This window comes from Sorex fumeus, unplaced genomic scaffold, assembly GCF_029834395.1.
Source record: "Sorex fumeus unplaced genomic scaffold, SorFum_2.1 ptg000006l, whole genome shotgun sequence".
NCBI lineage: Eukaryota > Metazoa > Chordata > Mammalia > Eulipotyphla > Soricidae > Sorex > Sorex fumeus.
Window position 1 is genome coordinate 33,449,838 of NW_026606063.1, and position 22,965 is coordinate 33,472,802.

The window sequence follows — 22,965 nt, forward strand, 5'->3', positions numbered from 1 at the left end:
AAAGTATGAAAACAAGTTAAATGTTTTCATGAACAAATTCCAGCAGTTCAACCTTATAATAACTATAAATAAACCTATTAAATTTTTATGAACAATGTCAGCATTTGGAATTTTTTTAAACAAGTCAATTTCTTATTCATAGCAACAAGATGGTATTTATAGCACTTTTATCACACAGTAGACTCCATTCATTTATTATGCTTTCCTGAAATGTCCACATGCAAGTATATTTTTATTTTTTATTGCAGTTTTGTAACATAGCTACGGTAGTGTTAATTTTTATAGTCTTGTAAAAAGGTACTGCCACACCTAAGACCCTCCTCCATAGTCCTTAGGTCACTTCTAGTCCACCTCTACTTTCCTCCCCTGCCTCCCACCCCGAACTACTCTTTGGTAATTTCAATTTTTCAATCAAATGCCAAGGCTTATCATCAGTTGGCATTTTCTACTTCCTGTTTTCTTTCTCTATGTAGCACAGAAGAGTGAGATCATTCAGAATTTGTCCTTTATCTGAAATTTAACCTAGCATGATGCCCTCCAGTTCAATCCACATTGCAGCAAACTATAAAATGTATCCTTTCTTAGAGAAAAATAAAATTCCACTATATATGTATACCGTTGTGTCTATCCATTCGTTGCTGTTGAACATTTGGTCAGTATATAACAAGATTTGTGCAAGTACATGATTTTAGTGTTGCCTAGCGTTTATGCTGTTCCTCTTAAGTTTGCTGTTAAAGTTCATTATACAAAGGATTGACTAACAAAATAATAATTACAGACAATTTTTAAAAAAACGCCTGTCTTCAAAAACTCTTGAGCTAATTCGCCAGCGTGGTTTGGAGCATGCCTCAGGCAACCTCAAGCTAACGTCCGAGCTCGCAAAGCAGTGCAGAGATGCGATCAAGGAAGACCTCAAAGAGAGAAGAGCAGAAGTACTGGTAGATGCGGCAGAAGCCGGGAAAAGTATTCGTTACGCCCGCCTGTCCTTCGCCAACTACAAGACCAAGATGACTGCCCTCCGACGTCCTGATGGATCCATCACATCCTCCAGAACGGCAATGGAGAAGATTATCCATGACTTCTACTCAAATCTCTTCGATAGCCATGTCCACTTGCTGACATACCAAATTCCACAGGATGGATATGTCGTTCCCAATGTTCTCCCTTCCGAAATCCGACACGCCATTTCGTCAGTAAAGAAACAAACAGCACCCAGCCCAGACAAGGTCAGACCTGAACACCTGAAGAACCTGCCGTCAGTACTCATCAATACACTGGCTCGGCTCTTCACTCGCTACCTGTCTGAATGCAAGGTTCCGTCCCAATGGAAAACCAGCAGGACCGTACTACTGTTCAAGAAGGGAGACATCCATAACATTGGCAACTATCGCCCAATCTGCCTATTGTCTGTCATCTACAAGTTGTTCACTCGAGTCATCCTAAATAGGATTGGCAGAACACTAGATGAAGGACAACCATGCGAGCAAGCCGGGTTCCACAAAGGATTCAGCACCATCGACCATATCCACACGATAACCAAGCACATTGAGGTTTCTCGGGAGTTCAAGATGCCGCTCTGTTTAACGTTCATTGATTTAAAGAAGGTCTTTGATTCTGTTGAGACGGAAGCTGTCATTGAAGCCCTAGCCAATCAGGGCATTCAAGCCCAATACATCAAGATCCTCCGTGAGCTGTATTGCGGATTCACTACCAGGATCTCACCATTCTACAAAGAAGTGATCCTTGATGTCAAGAGAGGGGTGCGGCAGGGTGATACCATTTCATCGAAACTCTTCAGTGCCACCCTCGAGAACATCATGCGACAACTGGAATGGGAAGGAATGGGAGTGAAGATAGATGGTTGGCAATTACACCACCTCCGCTTTGCTGATGACATTGTTTTAATAACACCAAACATCAGCCAAGCGGCACAAATGCTGGCCGACTTTGACCGTGAGTGTGGAAAGGTAGGACTACAGCTGAATCTTACGAAGACAATGTTTATGAGAAACAGCCTCGTTCCTGATGCCCCATTCACTCTCAACGGAACGACCATCTCCAAATGCAACAGCTATGTGTACCTAGGTCGAGAAGTCAACATGACAAATGACCTGGCACCCGAGCTGCGCAGGAGGAAGAGAGCAGCTTGGAACGCCTTCAAGAACATCGAAGAAATAGCTAAGAGGACGAAGAACCTCCGGCTCCGGGCACATCTCTTTGATTCCACTGTTCTTCCTGCATTAACATATGCCTCAGAGACCTGGGCCCTATGCAAACAGGATGAGAATGCTATTCGGGTCTCCCAAAGAAGAATAGAAAGAGCTATGCTTGGACTATCACGTTTCACTCAAATGAGAGAAAAAATCCGGAGTTCTGACATCCGTCGATCAAGAATCAGGGACGCTGTCTCATTTGCCAAGGTGTCAAAAATCAGATGGGCTGGTCACATAATGAGATTTAAAGACGACCGCTGGACTAGAGCTGTTACTGACTGGATTCCACGGATGTCAAAAGACCACGTGGCCGCCCACCTACCAGATGGTCAGACTTCTTCGTCAAGATCATGAACGATCAGTTTGAGGCTCTTCATGATCCCAGAGCGAACAGATGCCATTGGGCTACACTAGCATGCGACAGGGACAAATGGAGATGTTACTGGTGCCCGCTCGAGCAAATTGACAACTAACGGGAAGTTAAGTGATTAAGTGATTAAGTGCCTCTTTTTTGCAAGAAAGAACAGAAGGGGGTATGGTGCCACCAGCAGGTCAATCTGTACCTGTGAGGCAAGTGCATCAGCAGCCTGATGGTGCTTTCAGACTTCCAGATACCACAAAATTGCTGCTGTGCTTTTGGCCATATTCCAAAAACGTGGGGCAAAGTTTACAGAGAGCGTAAACGGACAAAAGTTAGGTATGTGGGAGACACACCCACAAACTACCTCCAGGTTAGCTATATACTTGGAGGCATGGCCTCTCTGGTTCTCGATCAAACTGCTTAACGCTATGATCCCAGAGACTCAGAAACAAATCTCGAAAGCCAGTGGCTTTTGGCAGAAATGCATCCAGTCCCTGCAGTAGATTACCGGCACTGGACCACCGCAGGTGAGAATAGGTTTCATGTCTTGGCCTGTTCCCCCTGGCGGCCCGGTGGCCGTCATCCTCCAGAGGCCACTGGACAATCAGATTTGGACCCGCAGTGACAAGGCACACGGGGCCTCACGGGATGAGGGTGGAGCCGGCCCTTTCCTCCCCTTCCCAAGGAGACCTCAAGTCACCGCCCATGAACGGCCTCTCTGGCTCCTGATCAAACTGATTAACGGCCATGATCCAAAAGACTCAGGAACAAATCTCAGAACCCAGCTGGTTTTGGCAGAAATACCACCAGATTTAAGTGTTAAAATTTCAGAATTTCAAAATCGTGTGGCCACTACTGAAGCCACGCGACATCATATGTTATTCTTAACCAGCAATAGAAAACAAATCATCTACTGTTGCCTTTTCAGCAGATCTGAGTGTTGGGTAAAATTCCAAATAATAATGGTGGGTCTGGTGTCAAAATATTGAATGCAATCAAAGTAAAGAGAGAGTAATGTGGAAATCATCTTCCCCACAGGTAGGGGGAGGGTGTGGGACGGGGGCATAATGGGGTTTTTGTTGGTGGAGAATGGGCACTGGTGAAGGTACGGATGTTCCATTATATGACTGAGACTTAAACCCGAAAACTTTGTAACTGCTCTCACGGTGATTCAATAAATAAAATTATAAAAAATGAAAAAAAAGTAAGTTGGAGTTCATGCCCAATTCAATCAGCTAATCAGTGACTGAATAAATTGCAGTACTCCTACATAAAAAAAAAAAAAAGGAAAGAAAGAGAAAGTGAGTATGAAGTACTTCCTGGGCAAGGAATTATACATTATACTTCTTTAAAATAATACTCAAGTAAATATAGGGGGTATTCTCAGATATCACTTGAAGCAGTATAAATTTTTATTAATTTTATAAGATTTATTATATAAGTAAATATTTTAAATGTTAAAATCTGCTATATAATTTTGCTTTTCTCTAAACAATCACAAATGTGAACTTATATATTTTTAAAAGTCCATTATTATCATTGTTCTGAGTAATGAAAATCAAAGCCAAGAAGCTAATAGTGGATGAGTTAAATAATTTATGAGTAAATTCATAGGAGAAAATATTTTTCAGCCATTAAAAGTCCTACTGCAGAATATCATTAACTATGTTAAGATCTTGTGATCCATAACTAATAAAAAGAAACATAGAAAGATTGCATTCATCTGGGTAACATAAAGTAACAAAATAAAAGACTAACACCCAAGAACAGCTGTGATAAATACCAGGTTGTTCACTCCATGGCTTAGAGGCCAGCTGCACACTCTAGGGGTAAGGGCAGCTCGGATAGAGAAGGGAGCACCAAATAAAAGGTGTTGGGAAGATCTGCCTAGGATGGGAGATGCCTGCTGAAAGTAGTCTATGTACCGAACATGATTGCCACCCAATGTCTCTTCTGCAGACCACAGCACCCAAAACCAGAGATAGAACAAAAGGGAGTGCCCTGCCACAGAGGCAGGGTGGGATGGGGGATGAGGGGGTGGGAGGGATACTGGTAATGGTGGGGGTGGGGAATGGGCACTGGTAGTGGGATGGGTACTCGATCATTGTATAACTGAAACCCAAGCACAACAACTTGTAGGCCTACAACTGTACCTCATGGTGTTTCACTAATAAAATAAAATAAAATAAAGAAACAATGGTGTGCATAGAGGGATTCCTTTTATGTCTTTTAAGTCTATTTATATACATACATAAGTAGATTGCTGTATATGTGTGTGTGTTATGTGTGCATAGAAAAATAGCTGAAAATAGACATGACAAAATACAAAGAGTGGTAATCCTTGGGAGGTAGGAGTATGGATGACTTTCATTCTCGAGTTTTTCTGCATAGTATGTTTGACATTTTCCAAAAAAAAATTTCTCCTGTAATCAAAAATTTTAAATACCTAAAGAAAAATTATATAAGTATTTTGGTCAATACTAGTCTCATTAGTGTGAATTCACAGATATCTTGTGCAACTCAAAGAAGATACACTGGCTATGGTGTTCAATTATTATATGTTTATTAAACTTCAGGAATATCACATATGAGTATTCAAATTCTACACACCAACTTAGGAAAGTCACCTAACTTCTGCTCCAGAGTTGGGCAGCTAGAAATTAAAAAGACTTGAGAGCTGCCCACCCACACTCCAAGAAGATCCCAGAGATTTCAGCCTGGGCACTGGAGTCTTATTGTCTGAAATGTCACTGTCACTGTCACTGTTCTTCCATTGTTCATAGATTTGCTCGAGTGGGCCCAGTAACGTCTCCATTGTGACAATTGTTACTGTGTTTGGCATATTAGCTTGCCAGGCTTTACCGTGCGGGCGAGAACACAAGAGAAAACTTTCACCTCTCTGTATTGCTATTCTGCTAGGTTATAAGAGGAGCAGTGATGCAGTAATTATTTCTTCTACTAGTACAAGGGTGAAGGACTCAGACAAGGATAAGAATTTCTTCTCATCCTCTGGGTATTTTCACAAGAGAGGGCAGGTGAGAGAGAGAGAGAGAGAGAGAGAGAGAGAGAGAGAGAGAAAGGAAAAGTGCCTGCCATGGTGGGGGGCGGTGTAGAAACTGAGGATGTTGGTAGCAGGAAAATGTACACTGGTGTTGGAACATTATATGACTGAAACCCAATCATGAACAATTTTGTAATTGTGTACTTCACTGTGATTTAATTTTTTGAAAACTAATTTTAAAAAACTATTTTAACAGAAGACATACCTGCTAAACCTGAGTTGCAAGACAACTGTTGCTAAGACCTTACTGATTCTAGTGAAATAGAGCCAGGAATCAGAGAGGATCTGGAACTGGAATGGAACATTAAGACTTGAAGGCTCCATGTCATCTGTCTTTCAAGATGGACCACATCACAGCTACCCATAAACTACCAAAACGAACAAGGCAAAGCAGAACTATGAATTGGATGGGGATGGTGTGCTGGTATAGGAATTTAAGGAAAATCATTTCAGAAGAACCACACAGGGGAAAAAGAACTCAGATGAAGCTAGAGGTATCTCAATGATTCAAAACCACTGGTCAAACAAGCTGAAATATAGATAATCAAGTGGGATTATAGTAAACCAAGAAGCTTCTGTACCTCAAAGAAAATGATGGTCTGAATAAAAAAGAGAGGTTCATCGGGAGCCAGGGAGCATGTCACTGTCCCATGCCCCATGAACGCACCCCTTCCCCTGTGCCATGCCCCCACCACCAGGCAGCCAGAGGAGACTTTGGGGAACACCCAATCAAGTTCCACCAGAGGGTCCACCCACCTCTCAGCACAGCCCACCTCTGCAGGCTCCTAAATTAGCATGTCCTTGTGACAGGCTGGGAGTGTGGCCTCCACTGTAGGGGGCGTGGCATCATCAAAAGAGGGTGTGGCCTTCTGTGTGGCGGGTGGCCCTGTGGCCGCAGTTGTTTTTCCCACTCCCAGCACTCTCGACTCACATCCCAGCCTTTATCACCTAATTCTGTGGAAAAAGTCCTGAATTCCTCAACCACAACATGACAATAATCCACTGGCCTACTCCAATTCCAATGAAAGAGCAGTACACAAGAAGCTGTACAAGCCCAATATAAAAGTGCACCTCCTCCAACACTTCACTAGATGCATGTCATAAGTCACAGAATAATGCCTAAGAGGAAGAACAAATTCTAGAAAGGAAGAAGGGTGACCACCATCGACCAACTTTATTCAAAATCCATTCCCACAATAAGAGGGAACAGTGCTAGTGAATTCCAAGGTTTTACTTCTAGACAACCACAACAGCATGAAGAACCAGCCCAAATCTCCATTACAAGGAGAGGACGAAGAAAAGAGTCCCGAATCCTCAACAGGGGTTACCCACAAATATGTTCTCTCTGATAAAGAATTCCGAAATGAAATGCTGAGGATCGTCAAGGAACTACTCATAGAATCAATGAAGGAGAAATCCAGAAAATTAAAGAAAAAGATGAAAGAAGCTGTGGAACAAATAGTCCAGAAAATACAGGAAAAAGTGAGAGCAGAAATAAAAAAGCTACAAAAAGAAGTGTCACAAATAAAGGATTCTGTAGATGAAATCAAAAACTCAGTAGGTGCCCTCAGCAGTAGAATGACTACAGCCGAAGACAGGATCAGTGAGCTTGAAGATGAGCAACAGAAATCATACAGGCAACAACAAAAAATGGGAAAAGACCTCAAAATAGCTCTAAGGAGAATCAGAGACCTAGGGGATGACGCCAAGAGGAACAACATTAGAATCATCGGAGTACCAGAAGGACAGGGAGACAACTCCAATGAAAAGGCCACAGTCAAAGAAATCATTGCTCAAAAGTACCCAGAATTAAAAAAATTAGGCATCCAGATCCAAGGAGACAGAATGGTGCCAGCTAAAAGAGACCCTAATAAAAACACTCCAAGTCATCTCATAGTTAGAATGATGGATGCCGTGGATAGACACACAATACTGCAAGCAGCAATGTCAAAGAAGGAAATCACATACAAAGGAGCACCCCTCTGATTTACAGCAGACCTATCAGAGGAAACCGTCCAAGCCCGAAGACAATGGTGGGATATAGTGAAAAAAACATAATGAAATGAGAGTCTCACCAAGAATACTTTATACAGCTAAACTCTCACTCACACTTGATGGAACAATATACCATTTTATAGATAAACAACAGCTCGGGAACTTCATAGACTCAAAACCAAACCTAAAAAAAGGATTAAAGGGACTCCTGTAAGATAAGAAGGAAAACACTTATAAGCACAACCAACCCCTACAGAAACATGGTACAAAACCCAATGACAATAAACTATCTCAATGTCAATAGTTTAAATGCACCAATCAAGAGACAGAGTGGCAAAATCGATCCAGAAACTGAAACCAATATTCTGCTGACTACAAAAAATTCATCTGAACAGTCAGAGCAAACAGAAACTCTTAAGTTAAAGGATGGAAAACAATCCTGCAAGCAAACAGCTCCCTCAAAAAAGCTGGGGTGACCATACTAGTATAACTAGTATAGTGAAACATAAATTTCAGATTGGAAAAGATTAGAAGGGACAGCCAAGGCCATTTTCTATTTATCAAGGAATACATACAACAGAAAGAAATCAGACTTTTAAATGTCTATGCACCAGCTGAATACTTAAAACAACTACTAACAGATTTTAAGGAGGACATTGCTAGCAACACAATAGTAGTCGGAGACTTCAACATCGCCTTATGACTTCTGGATAGATCAACAAGAACAAAACTCAGCAAGGAAACATTGGCTTTGAAGGAAGAAATAGAATAGAGAGGGCTAACAGACCAATACAGGGCTTTACACACCAAAAAGAAAGAATACACTCTTTTCCAGTGCACACAGAAAGTTTTCCAAAATAGACCACGTGCTAGGCCACAAAACATACATCAATAGAATCAGGAAGATAGAAGTAGTATCAACAATATTTTCAGACACAATGCGCTGAAGATAGAAGCGAATCACATGAAGACATCGAGAAACAAATCAAACACCTGGGAATTAAACAATTCAATGTTGAACAATGAGTGGGTCAGGAAGGAAGTAAAGGATGAAATCAAAGGATACCTGGAAACAAATCTGGAAACAAATAATAATGAAGACAGGAGCTACGAGAACCTATGGGACGCAGCTAAAGTCATGTTAAGAGGAAAATTTATAGCTTTGCAAGCATTCCTAAGGAAGGAAGAAAGGGAGTACATAGATAAATCTGAACTCACAGCTCAAGATCTTAGAAAAAGACCAACAGAAGGAACCCAAATTTGGCTTAAGGAAAGAAATAATAAAACTTAGAGCATAAATTAATGACATGGAAACCCAAAAAAAATCCAAAAGGTCAGTGAAACCAAGAGCTGGTTCTTTGAGAAAATAAACAAGATTGATAAACCACTAGCAAGACTCACAAAGAAAGAGAAAGAGAGAACCTTAATAATCCAAATCATAAATGAAAAAGGGGACATTACAACAGAAACCTATGAAATTCAAAAGATCATCAGAGACTACTTTGAGAGTCTGTGTGCCACAAAACAAGAGAACCTAGAAGAAATGGATAAATTCCTGGATTCCTATAATCTGCCAAGGTTGAACAAAAAAGACTTGGGATACCTGAATAGACCCATTGATATCAAGAAGATTGAAACAGTAATAAAAAGTCTTCCCAAAAACAAAAGCCCAGGACCAGATAGATTCATTAGTGAATTCTTCCAAACATTTTTAAAAAAAAACTGTTGCCAGTTCTCCTCAAGCTTTTCCAGGAAATTGAAAAAACAAGAACTCTCTCAAACAGCTTCTATGAAGCTCTTATCTCTCTAATACCAAAAGCAAGTAAAGACACCACCACCAAGGAAAACTATAGGCCAATATCCCTGATGAACACGAATGTGAAGATTCTCAACAAAATATTAGCAAATAGAATCCAACAACTCATCAAAAAGATCATACACCATGACCAAGTGGGATTCATCGCAGAAATGTAAGGATGGTTTCGGAAATCAATCAACATAATCCATCATGTAAACAAAAGTAAAAATAAAAACCATATGATCATATCAATAGATCCAGAGAAAGCTTTTGACAAGATCCAGCACCCGTTTATGATGAAAACTCACCATAATGGGTTTTGAAGGAACTTTCCTCAAGATAGTCAAAGCCATCTACGACAAACCCATGGCAAACATTATCCTCAATGGGGAAAAACTAAGGGCCTTTTCTCTAAGATCAGGGACAAGACAAGGATGCCCACTATCAGCACTTCTGTTCAATATAATACTGGAAGTACTTGCAGTAGCGATTAGGCAAGAAAAAGACATTAAAGGCACCCAGACAGGAAAAGAAGAGATCAAGCTCTCTCTATTCACAGATGATATGGTACTATATCTCGAGAATCCTAAATCTCTACCAAGAAAGTCCTAGAAACAATAGACTTGTACAGTAAAGTTGCAGGCTATAAAATTAATGCCCAAAAATCCACGACCTTCTTATACACAAATAATGAGACAGAGGAAAGTGACATGGAAAAAAATCCTGTTCACAATCGTGCCCCAGAAAATCAAATACCTCAGACTCAGCCTAACTCAAGAGGTAAAGGACCTCTACAATGAAAACTAGAAAACGCTACTCCATGAAATAAAAGAGGACATGAGGAAATGGAGACATATCCCCAGCTCATGGATAGGAAGAATTAACATTGTCAAAATGCCAATACTCCCCAAAACATTATACATATTCAATGCGATCCCTGTAAGGATACCCATGAAATTCTTCAAAGAAATAGATCAAGCACTCCTGAAATTCATATGAAACAACAGATGCCCACGAATAGCTAAAAAAATTCTTGGGAAAAAGACATGAGGAGGCATTACCCTCCCCAACCTCAAACTCTACTGAAAAGTGGTAATAATTAAAACAGCATAGTACTGAAACAAAGGCAGGGCCACAGACCAAGGGAACAGGGTGGAATATTCATACACACAACCCCAAATGTATGAACATCTAATCTTTGATAAGGGAGAAAGAAATGTGAAGTGGAGTAAGAAAAGCCTGTTTAACCAATTGTGCTGGCATAACTGGACAACCACACACCAAAAAATGGGCTTAGACCTCGACCTAAGACCATGAACAAAAGTCAGATCAAAATAGATTTAAGATCTCAACATCAGGCCAAAATCCACAACGTACCTTGAAGACAAGGTAGGCAAAACCCTCCACGATATTGAGGCTAACGGTATCTTCAAAAACAATACTCCACTGACCGAACAAGTCGAAAAGAGATTAAACAAATGGGACTATTTTTTTTTCTCTTTTTTTTTTTAGTTTTTTTTCCCTTTATTTTATTTTATTTTTTTTTTACAGTTGTAAATTTACAATTTTTTGTGCTTTGGTTTCAATTATACAATGATCAGATACCCATCCCTCCACCAGTGCCCATTTTCCACCACCATGGATAATATCCCTCCCACCCCCATCCCCCCATAACCCCTGTCTCTGTGTCAGGGCAATCCCCTGTGTTCTCTCTCTCCTTTTGGGTGTTGTGGTCTGCAAAAGAGGCATTGAGTGGCAAACATGTTCAGTCCATAGTCTACTTTCGACATGCATCTCCCCTCCTGGGAGGATCCTCCAAACATCCTTTATTTGGTGCTCCCTTCTCTATCTGAACTGCCCTTTCCTCTAGGATACCCGGCTGGCCTCTAAGTTATGGAGTAATCCTCCTGGTGCTGATCTCAGCTATTCTTGGGTATTAATCTCATACTTTGTTACTTTATATCCCCCAGATGAATGCAATCTTTCTATGTCTATCCCTCTCTTTCTGACTCATTTCGCTTAGCATGATACTTTCCATATTGTACCACTTGTATGTAAAGTTCATGACTTCATCTTTTCTAAGAGCTACATAGTACTCCATTGTGTAGATGTACCAAAGTTTCTTTAACCAGTCATCTGTTCTTGGGCATTCAGGTTTCTTCCAGTTTCTGGCTATTGTAAAGAGTGCTGCAATGAACAAACAAGTGCAGATGTCACTTCGACTATACATTTTTGCCTCTCTGGGATATATTCCCAGGAGTGGTATTGCTGGGTCAAATGGGAGCTCAATTTCTAATTTTTTGAGAATCGTCCATACTGTTTTCCAGAAGGGCTGAACCAGTCGACATTCCCACCAACAGTGAAGGAGTGTCCCTTTCTCGCCACATCCGCGCCAGCATCGGTTGCTTCCGTTCTTTTGAATGTGGGCCAGTCTCTGAGGTGTGAGATGGTATCTCATTGTGGTTTTGATCTGCATCTCCCTGATGATTAATGATGTAGAGCATTTTCTCAACCAGCGCTGGCGTGGATGTGGCGAGAAAGGGATCCTCCTTCACTGCTGGTGGGAAATGCTGATTGGTTCAGCCTTTTGGAAAACAGTATGGACGATTCTCAAAAAATTAGAAATTGAGCTCCCCTTTGGCCCAGCAATTCCACTCCTGGGAATATATCACGGAGAGGCAAAAAAGTATAGTCAAAATGACATCTGCACTTCTATGTTCATTGCTGCACCATTCACAGTAGCCAAAATCTGGGCAAAAAAACCGAGTGTCCGAAAACAGATGACTGGTTAAGGAAACTTTGGTACATCTACACAATGGAGTACTATGTAGCTGTTAGAAAAGATGAAGTCATGACATGTACATATATGTGGTACTACATGGAAAGTATCATGCTAAGTTAAATGAGTCAGAAAGAGAGGGACAGACATAGAAATATTGCATTCATCTGGGGAATATAAAGTAACAAAATAGGAGACTAACACCCAAGAATAGCTGAGATAAGTATCAGGAAGTTTACTCCATGGCTTGGAGGCCAGCCGCACATGCTAGGGGGAATGGCAGCTCAGATAGAGAAAGGAGCACCAAATAAAGGGTGTTGGTAGGATCCTCCCAGGATGAGAGATGCATGCTGAAAGTAGACTATAGACCGAACATGATTGCCACTCAATGCCTCTTTTGCAAACCACAGCAACCAAAAGGAGAGAGAGAACAAAAGGGAATGCCTTGCCACAGAGGCAGGATGGATGAGGGAGATGGGGGGGTGGGAGGGATACGGGATCATTGGAGGTGGAGAATGGCCAGTGGTGCAGGGATGGGTACTCAATCATTGAATAACTGAAACCCAAGCACAAAAAAATTGTAAGTCTACAACTGTACCTCATGGTGTTTCACTAATAAAATTTTTTAAAAAGAAGAATAAAAAAGAAAAATCCCTACTCAAATATGAATAACTTTTTTAATCACTTTAATTTAAAAATTGCGGGGAAAGAAACTATCTATGGAAAAAATATAAACATGCCATAGACTAGGATATGATATTTTCCCACCATTCATCAGATAAAGCATTAAGATCCAAGATCTATAAATTACTAGTAGAGTTCTATAAAGAAAACAACAAATAGCCCAAAATAAAAAATAAAATGAATGTAGCCAGTGAAATCAGACAGATTGAGAGGGATAGACACAGAATAATCTTTCGTATGCAGGATATAACAAATCATTGTAGAGGAATAACAAATGCCCCAAAACAACAGAAACTGAGAACTTTTCTTCAGTAAGAAGTTTTCCAAGGGATGTCAGGGGATGAACACCTAGACAATGGTGGACAGAAGCAGACCCCTGGGTGGAGGGTGTGGTGTGGGAATGGTTTATGTATGAAACCCTACTACTAACCATTTATAGGCCATGGTACCAAAAATAAAGGTAAAAATTAAATTGAATTTTTTAAAAAGAAAAAAAGATGACAATATCATCTGTAAGTTTCCTTGCAATCCTAAAATATTGTCACTTTACAATATCTTAATTTTTAAATCACTGAGATGTGCGAAGGATAAACGTTGATTCAAATTTTGACATACTCTCCAGAATAATTTTCATATTTATTGCTTAATCCCACTTATCTATCCTACCTGGTGAGAGGAAAGAAGGTACCTACATATTAAGAATAATCATATAGCATTTTCCTTTCATTATTAAGATTGGTATTAAATTCAGTAACTACCAGGATTTCTTTCTTACTAGAAATTAGGCCTCCTTCCTTGGGAAATTACAATTTAAGTTGGGTAAATAATAAATTTTAGTTGATTCATAACACTGCAGAATGCTAGGTATTTCTAGTCTATACTACTGTATCACAAAATAAGGTTAAATAACAATAAAATATTAAAACTGTAAACATTTTGGCCAAAGAAGAGAGAGAGAGACATAGAATGATTACATTCATTTATGGGACATTAAAAAAAAAACATAGTAGGGGATATGGTGCCAGTGTAGTCATTCATGGGTTTCAAATTGGGCAGAGTAAGTTACTATAACTTAAAGACATTATGAGTACTGGTAATATCTAGTATATACTATATTCTTGCAATACACCAGAATTCATGCTTCACATTAGCATGGAACATTAGCATGGATTTAATCTTATTTAATCTCATTTTAATATCATTTAATCTCAACATCAAATTTCAAGGAAGCAGTTCAATGTTTCTGTAATCAGTTTCTTTTTTTTTTCTTTTTCTTTTTGGGTCACACCCAGCGATGCTCAGGGGTTACTCCTGGCTCTGCAGTCGGGAGTTACACCTGGCAGTGCTCAGGGAACCATATGGGATGCTGGGAATCGAACCTGGGTTGGCCGCATGCAAGGCAAACGTCCTACCCGCTGTGCTATCGCCCCTGCCCAATCAGTTTCTTGTAGAAGAAGAGAACCAACATTGCCTAATGCTGATACATCACATGTATTTCATCATTTCGCACTCACAACCATCATCTTTATCTCCATTACATAGAGGAGAATATTTAAGAGCAGCAAAACTAGCACTTAGAGGAGTAGATAAATCTAACCATCACATTTTTTAAATACGGCACAAAATTGGCAAATTGTTTGATGGGCAGTGGGGAGGTGGGGTGGAAGGAAGGAAGTTGGCTAAAAATCCTCATAAACTATCACATCTCAGAGTTTAGGGACATTCCCAGTGATGCTAGGGAACTATGTGGTTCTAAGGATAAAACCCAGGACCTTCTGCACTCAACGCATACACTCAAACCCATTGCGAAATCTCCCAGGCTCCAAATCCAATTTTCAAAACTAAATAATCATGATACATTCCAAATATCAATATTTTACTTAACTTGAAACCTGGTGACTTTGGGGCCAGAGAGATAGTACACAAGTAGGGCATTTGCCTTGCAGTGGGTCCTCCAGCATTCCATATGATCCCCTCCATATGATCCTTCAGCATTCCATATGATCCCCTGAATCCATTAGAAGTGCTTCCTGAACAAATCCAGGAGTAAGCCCTGAGCACATCGAAGTATAGTGCAAAAATAAAGACCAAAAAAGATGCAATTTTTCCTTTCACAAAAACAGGAATGAAAATGTAGGGGTCATGTTAAACCAAATAAGTCAGACAGGGAAAGACAAAGAATGTGATATATAAAAATTAAGAGAACAGCTCTCCCTTCGGGACCTCAGGCATCCCAGCAGACGCCTGGAGAAACGCAGCCGTGAGCGGCTGCCGTCCCCGTCCCCTCTCCGGCAGTCACGCGGCGCTCCTCTCCTCTCAAACCCAGGTCAGACCTGCCACCGGTGTGCGGCCCCGGGACTTCCATCTCTCCCTTCGGGACCTCAGGCATCCCAGCAGACGCCTGGAGAAACGCAGCCGTGAGCGGCTGCCGTCCCCGTCCCCTCTCCGGCAGTCACGCGGCGCTCCTCTCCTCTCAAACCCAGGTCAGACCTGCCACCGGTGTGTGGCCCCGGGACTTCCATCTCTCCCTTCGGGACCTCAGGCATCCCAGCAGACGCCTGGAGAAACGCAGCCGTGAGCGGCTGCCGTCCCCGTCCCCTCTCCGGCAGTCACGCGGCGCTCCTCTCCTCTCAAACCCAGTTTTCCGTAGAGGTGTGGCCTCTTCAGAAGTGGGCGTGGCTTCAGAGTGGGCGTGGCTTCAGAGTGGGCGTGGCCTATTTTCCGGCCGGCGGCCGCTTACGCGGCCGCAGGGTGTTTACTAATTCAAAGGAACCTAGTTCCCAAGGAATTTGGTCCCCAACTCACTCAGCAATATGAAGAAACAAAGAAAATCCCCACCTCAAGCGGAGGAGAACAAAAACAATCCAGAACATTCTGTCGATACAGCTCACCTAAGGGATCTCTCTGACACAGAGTTCAGATATGAAGTCATCAAGATGTTCAATCAACTCAATGAAACGGTCAGACAGACAGCCAGCAACACCACAGATAAAATCGACAAATTACGCGAAGAAATGAGAGCAGAAATGTCACGATTAAAAGACTCCATAGATGAAATGAGAAACTCAGTTTCTTCTCTTAAAAATAGAATGACCGCAGCTGAAGAGAGAATCAGTGACCTAGAAGATCAGCTGCAACAAGCCAACACGCAACAACAAACACTGGCAAGGGACCTCAAAATGGCTCTACAGAGAATCAGAGTCCTAGCAGATGACTCCAAGAGGAACAATATTAGAATTATGGGACTACCTGAACCTCAGGGAAACAATCCCAACGAAAAAAACACCGTCAAACAAATCATTGCTGAAAACTTCCCAGAGCTGCACAATGCAGCCATTCAGGTTCAAGGAGCCCGAAGGGTGCCAGCTAAAAGAGACCCCAACAAAAACACTCCAAGACATATCATACTTAGAATGATCGATACTGCCGATAGAGACACAATACTGCAAGCAGCAAGAGCAAAGAAGGAAATCACATACAAAGGAGCATCCCTTAGATTCACAGCAGACCTATCAGAGGAAACCCTACAAGCCCGAAGGCAGTGGCGAGATATAGTCAAAAAACTCATGGAAATGAATGCTTCCCCAAGAATACTCTACCCGGCTAAACTCTCCCTCAAAATCGAAGGAACAGTACATTATTTTATAGATAAACAGCAGCTCAGGAACTTCATAGACTCAAAACCAAACCTAAAGCAAGGCCTAAAGGGGCTACTATAAGAAAAGACAAACCCTACAACCACAACACACCCGCACAGAAACATGACACAAAACCCCATAACCATTCTCTCTCTCAATGTCAACGGTCTAAATTCACCAGTTAAGAGACACAGAGTGGCAAAATGGATACAGAGACAGAACCCAACATTCTGCTGCCTACAAGAAACTCACCTCAACAGCCAGAGCAAACACAGACTCAAAGTCAAAGGATGGAATACAATCCTGCAAGCAAACAACTCCCTCAAAAAAGCTGGGGTGGCCATACTAGTATCTGACAACATTAATTTCACCTTGAAAAAGATTAGAAGGGACAGTGAAGGCTATTTTCTCTTCATCAAGGGATACGTACAACAGGAAGAAATCACACTCTTAAATGTATACGCACCTAATGAGGGAACAGCTAAATATTTAAAACAACTACTAACAGATTTTAAGGAGGACATCACTACCAACACAATAGTACTTGGAGACTTCAACATCGCCTTATCACCTCTGGATAGATCAACACGAACAAAACCCAGCAAGGAATTATTGGCTTTGAAAGAAGTAATAGAAGAGAAAGGGCTTATGGACTTATACAGGGCTTTACACCCCAAAAAGAAAGAATACACATTCTTCTCCAGTGCGCACGGAACATTTTCCAAAATAGACCATGTGCTAGGACACAAAACACACCTCAACAGAATCAAGAAGATAGAAATAGTATCAGCCATCTTTTCAGACCATGATGCACTGAGGATAGAAGTGAATCACACACAGACACGGAGAACCAAATCAAACACCTGGAAATTAAACAACTCGATGCTGAACAATGAGTGGGTCAGGAACGAAGTCAAGGATGAAATCAAAAGATACCTGGAAACAAATGAGAATGAAGACACAAACTACCAGAACTTATGGGATGCAGCGAAAGCTGTATTAAGGGGAAAATTTATAGCTCTGCAAGCCTATCTTAAGTCGATAGAAACGATGCACATAAACAATTTGACCTCACAGCTCAAGACCTTAGAAAAGGATCAACAGAAAGAGCCTAAATCAGGCAGAAGGAAAGAGATCATAAAACTTAGAGCAGAAATCAACGACATGGAAAACAAAGAAACAATCCGAAAGATCAATGAAACCAAGAGCTGGTTCTTCGAGAAAATAAATAAGATAGATAAACCACTAGCAACACTCACAAAGAAACAGAGAGAGAGAACCCTAATAAATCGAATCAGAAATAAGAATGGGGATATCACAACAGAAACTAAAGAAATTCAAGAGATCATCAGAGACTACTTTGAAAGTCTCTATGCCACGAAACACGAGAACCTAGAAGAAATGGATAAATTCCTGGATCTCTACCATCTCCCAAAGCTGAATCAAGAAGATATAGAGTACCTGAATAGACCCATTCACATCAAGGAAATTGAAACTGTAATCAAAAGTCTTCCCAAAAACAAAAGCCCAGGCCCAGATGGATTTACTAGCGAATTTTTCCAAACATTTAAAGAGGACCTATTGCCAATTCTTCTCAAGCTTTTCCAGGAAATTGAAAAAACAGAAACTCTCCCAAACAGCTTCTATGAAGCCCATATCTCTCTAATACCAAAAGGAAACAAAGACACCACAAGAAAAGAAAACTACAGGCCAATATCCCTGATGAACACGGATGCGAAGATTCTCAACAAAATACTAGCCAATAGAATACAACAACTCATCAAAAAGATCATACATCATGACCAAGTAGGATTCATCCCAGGGATGCAAGGATGGTTCAACATTCGGAAATCAATCAACATAATCCATCATATCAACAAAAGAAAAGATAAAAATCATATGATCATATCAATAGACGCAGAGAAAGCTTTTGACAAGATCCAGCACCCATTCATGATGAAAACCCTTGCCAAAATGGGGATAGAGGGGACTTTCCTCAATATAGTTAAAGCCATCTACCACAAACCTACAGCAAACATCATCCTCAATGGGGAAAAACTGAGACCCTTCCCCCTAAGGTCAGGGACGAGACAAGGATGCCCACTCTCTCCACTACTGTTCAATATAGTACTGGAAGTACTTGCAATAGCGATTAGGCAAGAAAAAGATATTAAGGGCATCCAGATAGGGAAAGAAGAAATTAAGCTCTCACTATTCGCAGATGACATGATACTATACTTAGAGAACCCTAAAACCTCTACCAAGAAACTCCTAGAAACAATAGGCTTGTATAGTAAAGTGGCAGGCTATAAAATCAATACCCAAAAATCCATGGCATTCCTATACGCAAATAGTGAAAGAGAAGCAAGTGACATCAAGAAAACAATCCCATTCACAATTGTGCCCCAGAAAATCAAGTATCTAGGAATTAGCTTAACTAAGGAAGTAAAGGACCTGTACAAGGAAAACTACAAAACGCTACTTCAGGAAATAAAAGAGGACACGAGGAAATGGAAAAATATCCCCTGTTCATGGATGGGGAGAATCAACATCATCAAAATGGCAATACTTCCCAAAGCACTATACAAATTCAATGCAATCCCTATAAGGATACCCATGACATTCTTCAAAGAAATGGAGCAAACACTCCTGAAATTTATATGGAACAATAAGCCCCCGCGAATAGCTAAAGCAATTCTTGGGAAAAAGAAAATGGGAGGAATCAACCTCCCTAACCTCAAACTCTACTACAAGGCAGTAATAATTAAAACAGCATGGTACTGGAACAAAAGCAGAGCTGCAGACCAATGGAACAGAGTTGAATATACTGACATTTCCTCCCAAACATATAATCATCTAATTTTTGATAAGGGGGCAAGAAAAGTGAAATGGAGCAGGGAAAGCCTCTTCAACAAACTGTGCTGGCAAAATTGGACGGCTACATGCAAAAAAGTGGGCTCAGATCTCTGCCTAACACCATGCACAAAAGTAAGATCAAAATGGATTTATGACCTCAACATCAGACCAGAATCCATAATGTTTATTGAAGACAAAGTCGGCAAAACTCTCCATGATATTGAAGCTAATGGTATCTTCAAAGATGTCACGCCACTGGCTGAGCAAGTGAAAACAGAGATAGACAAATGGGACTATCTTAAACTAAGAAGCTTCTGCACCTCCAAAGAAACAGTGACCAAAATACAAAGACAGCCTACAGAATGGGAAAGGATATTCACCAAGTACACATCCGACAAGGGGTTGATATCAAGGATATACAAGGTACTGGTTAAACTCCACAAGAAGAAATCACCCAACCCCATCAAAAAATGGGGTGAGGAAATGAACAGAAACTTTCGCAAAGAAGAAATTCGAATGGCAAAAAGGCACATGAGAAAATGCTCTACATCACTAATCATCAGAGAGATGCAGATCAAAACCACAATGAGATATCATTTCACACCACAGAGACTGGCCCACATCCACAAGAACAAAAGCAACCGGTGCTGGCGCGGATGTGGCGAGAAAGGGACCCTCCTTCACTGCTGGTGGGAATGCCGGCTGGTCCAACCCTTTTGGAAAACAGTATGGACGACTCTCAAAAAATTAGAATTTGATCTGCCATTTGACCCAGCTATAGCACTCCTGGGAATATATCCCAGAGAGGCAAAAAGGTATAGTCAAAGTGACATCTGCAATTGTTTGTTCATTGCAGCACTCTTTACAATAGCCAGAATCTGGAAAAAACCTGAGTGCCCAAGAACAGATGACTGGTTAAAGAAACTTTGGTACATTTACACAATGGAGTACTATGTAGCTGTTAGAAAAGATGAAGTTATGAAATTTACATACAAGTGGTACTACATGGAAAGTATCATGTTAAGCGAAATGAGTCAGAAAGAGCGGGATAGACACAGAAAGATTGCATTCATCTGGGGAACATAAAGCAACAAAAAGTGAGAGTGACACACAGGAATGGCTGAGATTAGTACCAGGAATTTTGCTCCATGAATGGAAGGCCAGCCACAGGCTCTAGGTGAAAAGGAAGCTCAGATAGAGAAGAGATTACCAAATGAAGGGTGTTGTGAGGGCCCTCCCAGGGTGGGAGAAGCATGCTAAAAGTAGTCGATAGACCAAACATGATTGCCACTCAAAGCCTCTCTTGCAAAACACAGTACCCAAAAGAAGAGAGAGAGAACAAGGGGGAATACCCTGCCACAGAGGCAGGATGGGACGGGGGGGGGGGGGATGAGGGGGGAGATGCTGGGACCCATGGGGATGGATGACGGGCACTGGTGGAGGTATGGGGACTTGATCATTGTATAGCTGAAACCCAAGCACAAAATTTGTAAGCCTATGACTGTACCTCATGGTTTTTCACTAATAAAAAAAAAAAAAAAAATTAAGAGAACAAAGAGATATACAATGTCCCCTAAAAGTAAGTAAAGTAAAGGCCCCCCCATTGATCATCGATTTGCTCAAGCGGGCCCAGTAACGTCTCCATTGGAGACTTCGTTGTTACTGTGTCTGGCATATCCAATACGTCACGGGGAGCTTGCCAGGCTCTGCCATGCGGGCAAGATACTCTTGGTAGCTTGCCGGGCTCTCCGAGAGGGGCAGAGGAATCGAACTCGGGTCGGCCATGTTGGCTGCATGCAAGGCAAACGCCCTACCGCTGTGCTATCGCTCTAGCCAATGTCCAATGAAAACAAATTCTTTGACTCTGATGGAGAGTTAGATTATCCAGGGTGTGAAGGGAGTGGGATAAATCAGTCCTAGGGACTGTAGTGAAGTATTATTAGCACTTTGGTTGATAGGTATAAGGTAGCATTAATAGATCCTTAAAGCAGAAACATTTACACTCCTGTTAACAAGTTACCTCAATAAATATATATTAAAGAAAACCTGGTGACTCATTGCTTATAATAATAATGGGTCTCTTTTAACTTATATGTTAAGCTACTTTACTAAGAATCAAGTGATGTGAATAGTGTGAAGGAAAATTTGAATATGTAGACTTTTCAAATGTCTGTCACGTACAAAAATATTGAAATCTTAAGGCAAATCTTTACATTTAACATGATAATGAGATTTGACATTGTGTGACTGAAAATAACTTTTCCTGACACCTATCTTTCTAAATCCTCAAAAGCAAAAAGAGAGTGAGAAGTTTTCATAAATAATTGCACAGTGTACCTCAAAGATGATTTTTTCCCTAACTGTGGTCTGGGAGTATTTTTCTGACTTCTGTCATTTAGTCACTTCAGTGCTTTGACAAGCATGACAAGTTTGTACAATGAATTCTTGATTCAAGAGCAATTCCTGACAAAATTCTGTTCTTACAAAACTTCAATTATTCAACACTAACATTAAACTTTTACCAAATCATTCCATTTACTGCATCCTTAGTCGTTAGCAGTGAATACTTACTTCCTTTAACTTTCTCATCTTTGGAGATTTCCTGGTAGCTATATTAACATAACTGTAAAAGAAGGAGGAAAAGCAATTAAAAGACAAATATTCTGATATATTATGTGGTTTCCTTAGTGACAACTTATTTTTCCATATTTAGTGATTATTAAATATAATAGTTATTAAACATAAAATCTGTTCAACATGTTTAATAAACATATTAAATGTTTTGTGCTTAATTTTCCATATTTAAGAACTTTTCCTTTTGTTTAATTTATAAAACATTGCATTTTTATTTTATTGAGATGCTGTGATATACATACTGTTAATGATAGTTTCATGCATATGTAATTTTAATACCAGACCCACCAGAATATACCACTTCTCTTCTTAACAACTTATTTTCAACATCATAATATATGTTATGATATTATGATGTATAATCCCACAGCAATTCAAAACTAAAATTAAAAGCACCAGAAATGCCTAAAATCTGTATCTACATTGAGTAATTGTTACATACACACACACACACACACACACACACACACACACACACACAGAGTTCATACTGACTACTGTTGGAAGACTTTCTCTTAAATGACATAACTCTCCCTCAGTTGACACTCTTAATCAAAGAGGACTGTAGAGACTCTATCTAATTCTGCTCCCTTTTTACCAGGGCACTAACTTTCCAGAACTGTGAGCTCATTAAAAAACCTAAAGTCAGCTGATCCCCTCACCAGATCCATGTCACCCCCAACTTTCTATCTAATCTGATGCAATTTTCTCACTACTTCCATTTTGCTAAAATGGACCACTAGAAAATACCCACCAGGATAAAATGTGATCTAACCTCATTCATATCATTTTTGAGCCTTGAGGACTTTTAAAGAGCCTTCCATATGCCTCAAGAATATGACAATAAATTTTACATGGTCATTACTAATACCTTTAAAAAACTATGTAGAAAAACATTTATTTAAAACCTTCATTATACAAATAATTTTTTTTTTATTTCAGGAAC

At 40.5% G+C, this 22,965-nt stretch overlaps 1 protein-coding gene across 1 annotated transcript in view; it reads right to left on the reverse strand.

Annotated features, from left to right (window-relative positions):
* Positions 1-22,965, reverse strand: part of DCDC2C (doublecortin domain containing 2C) — a 172,881-nt gene that overhangs the window by 138,682 nt on the left and 11,234 nt on the right. The window contains exon 2 of the mRNA XM_056126405.1: positions 21,957-22,008. Coding sequence (XP_055982380.1) covers positions 21,957-22,008 — 52 coding nt within the window. The remainder of the gene's footprint in view (positions 1-21,956; positions 22,009-22,965) is intronic.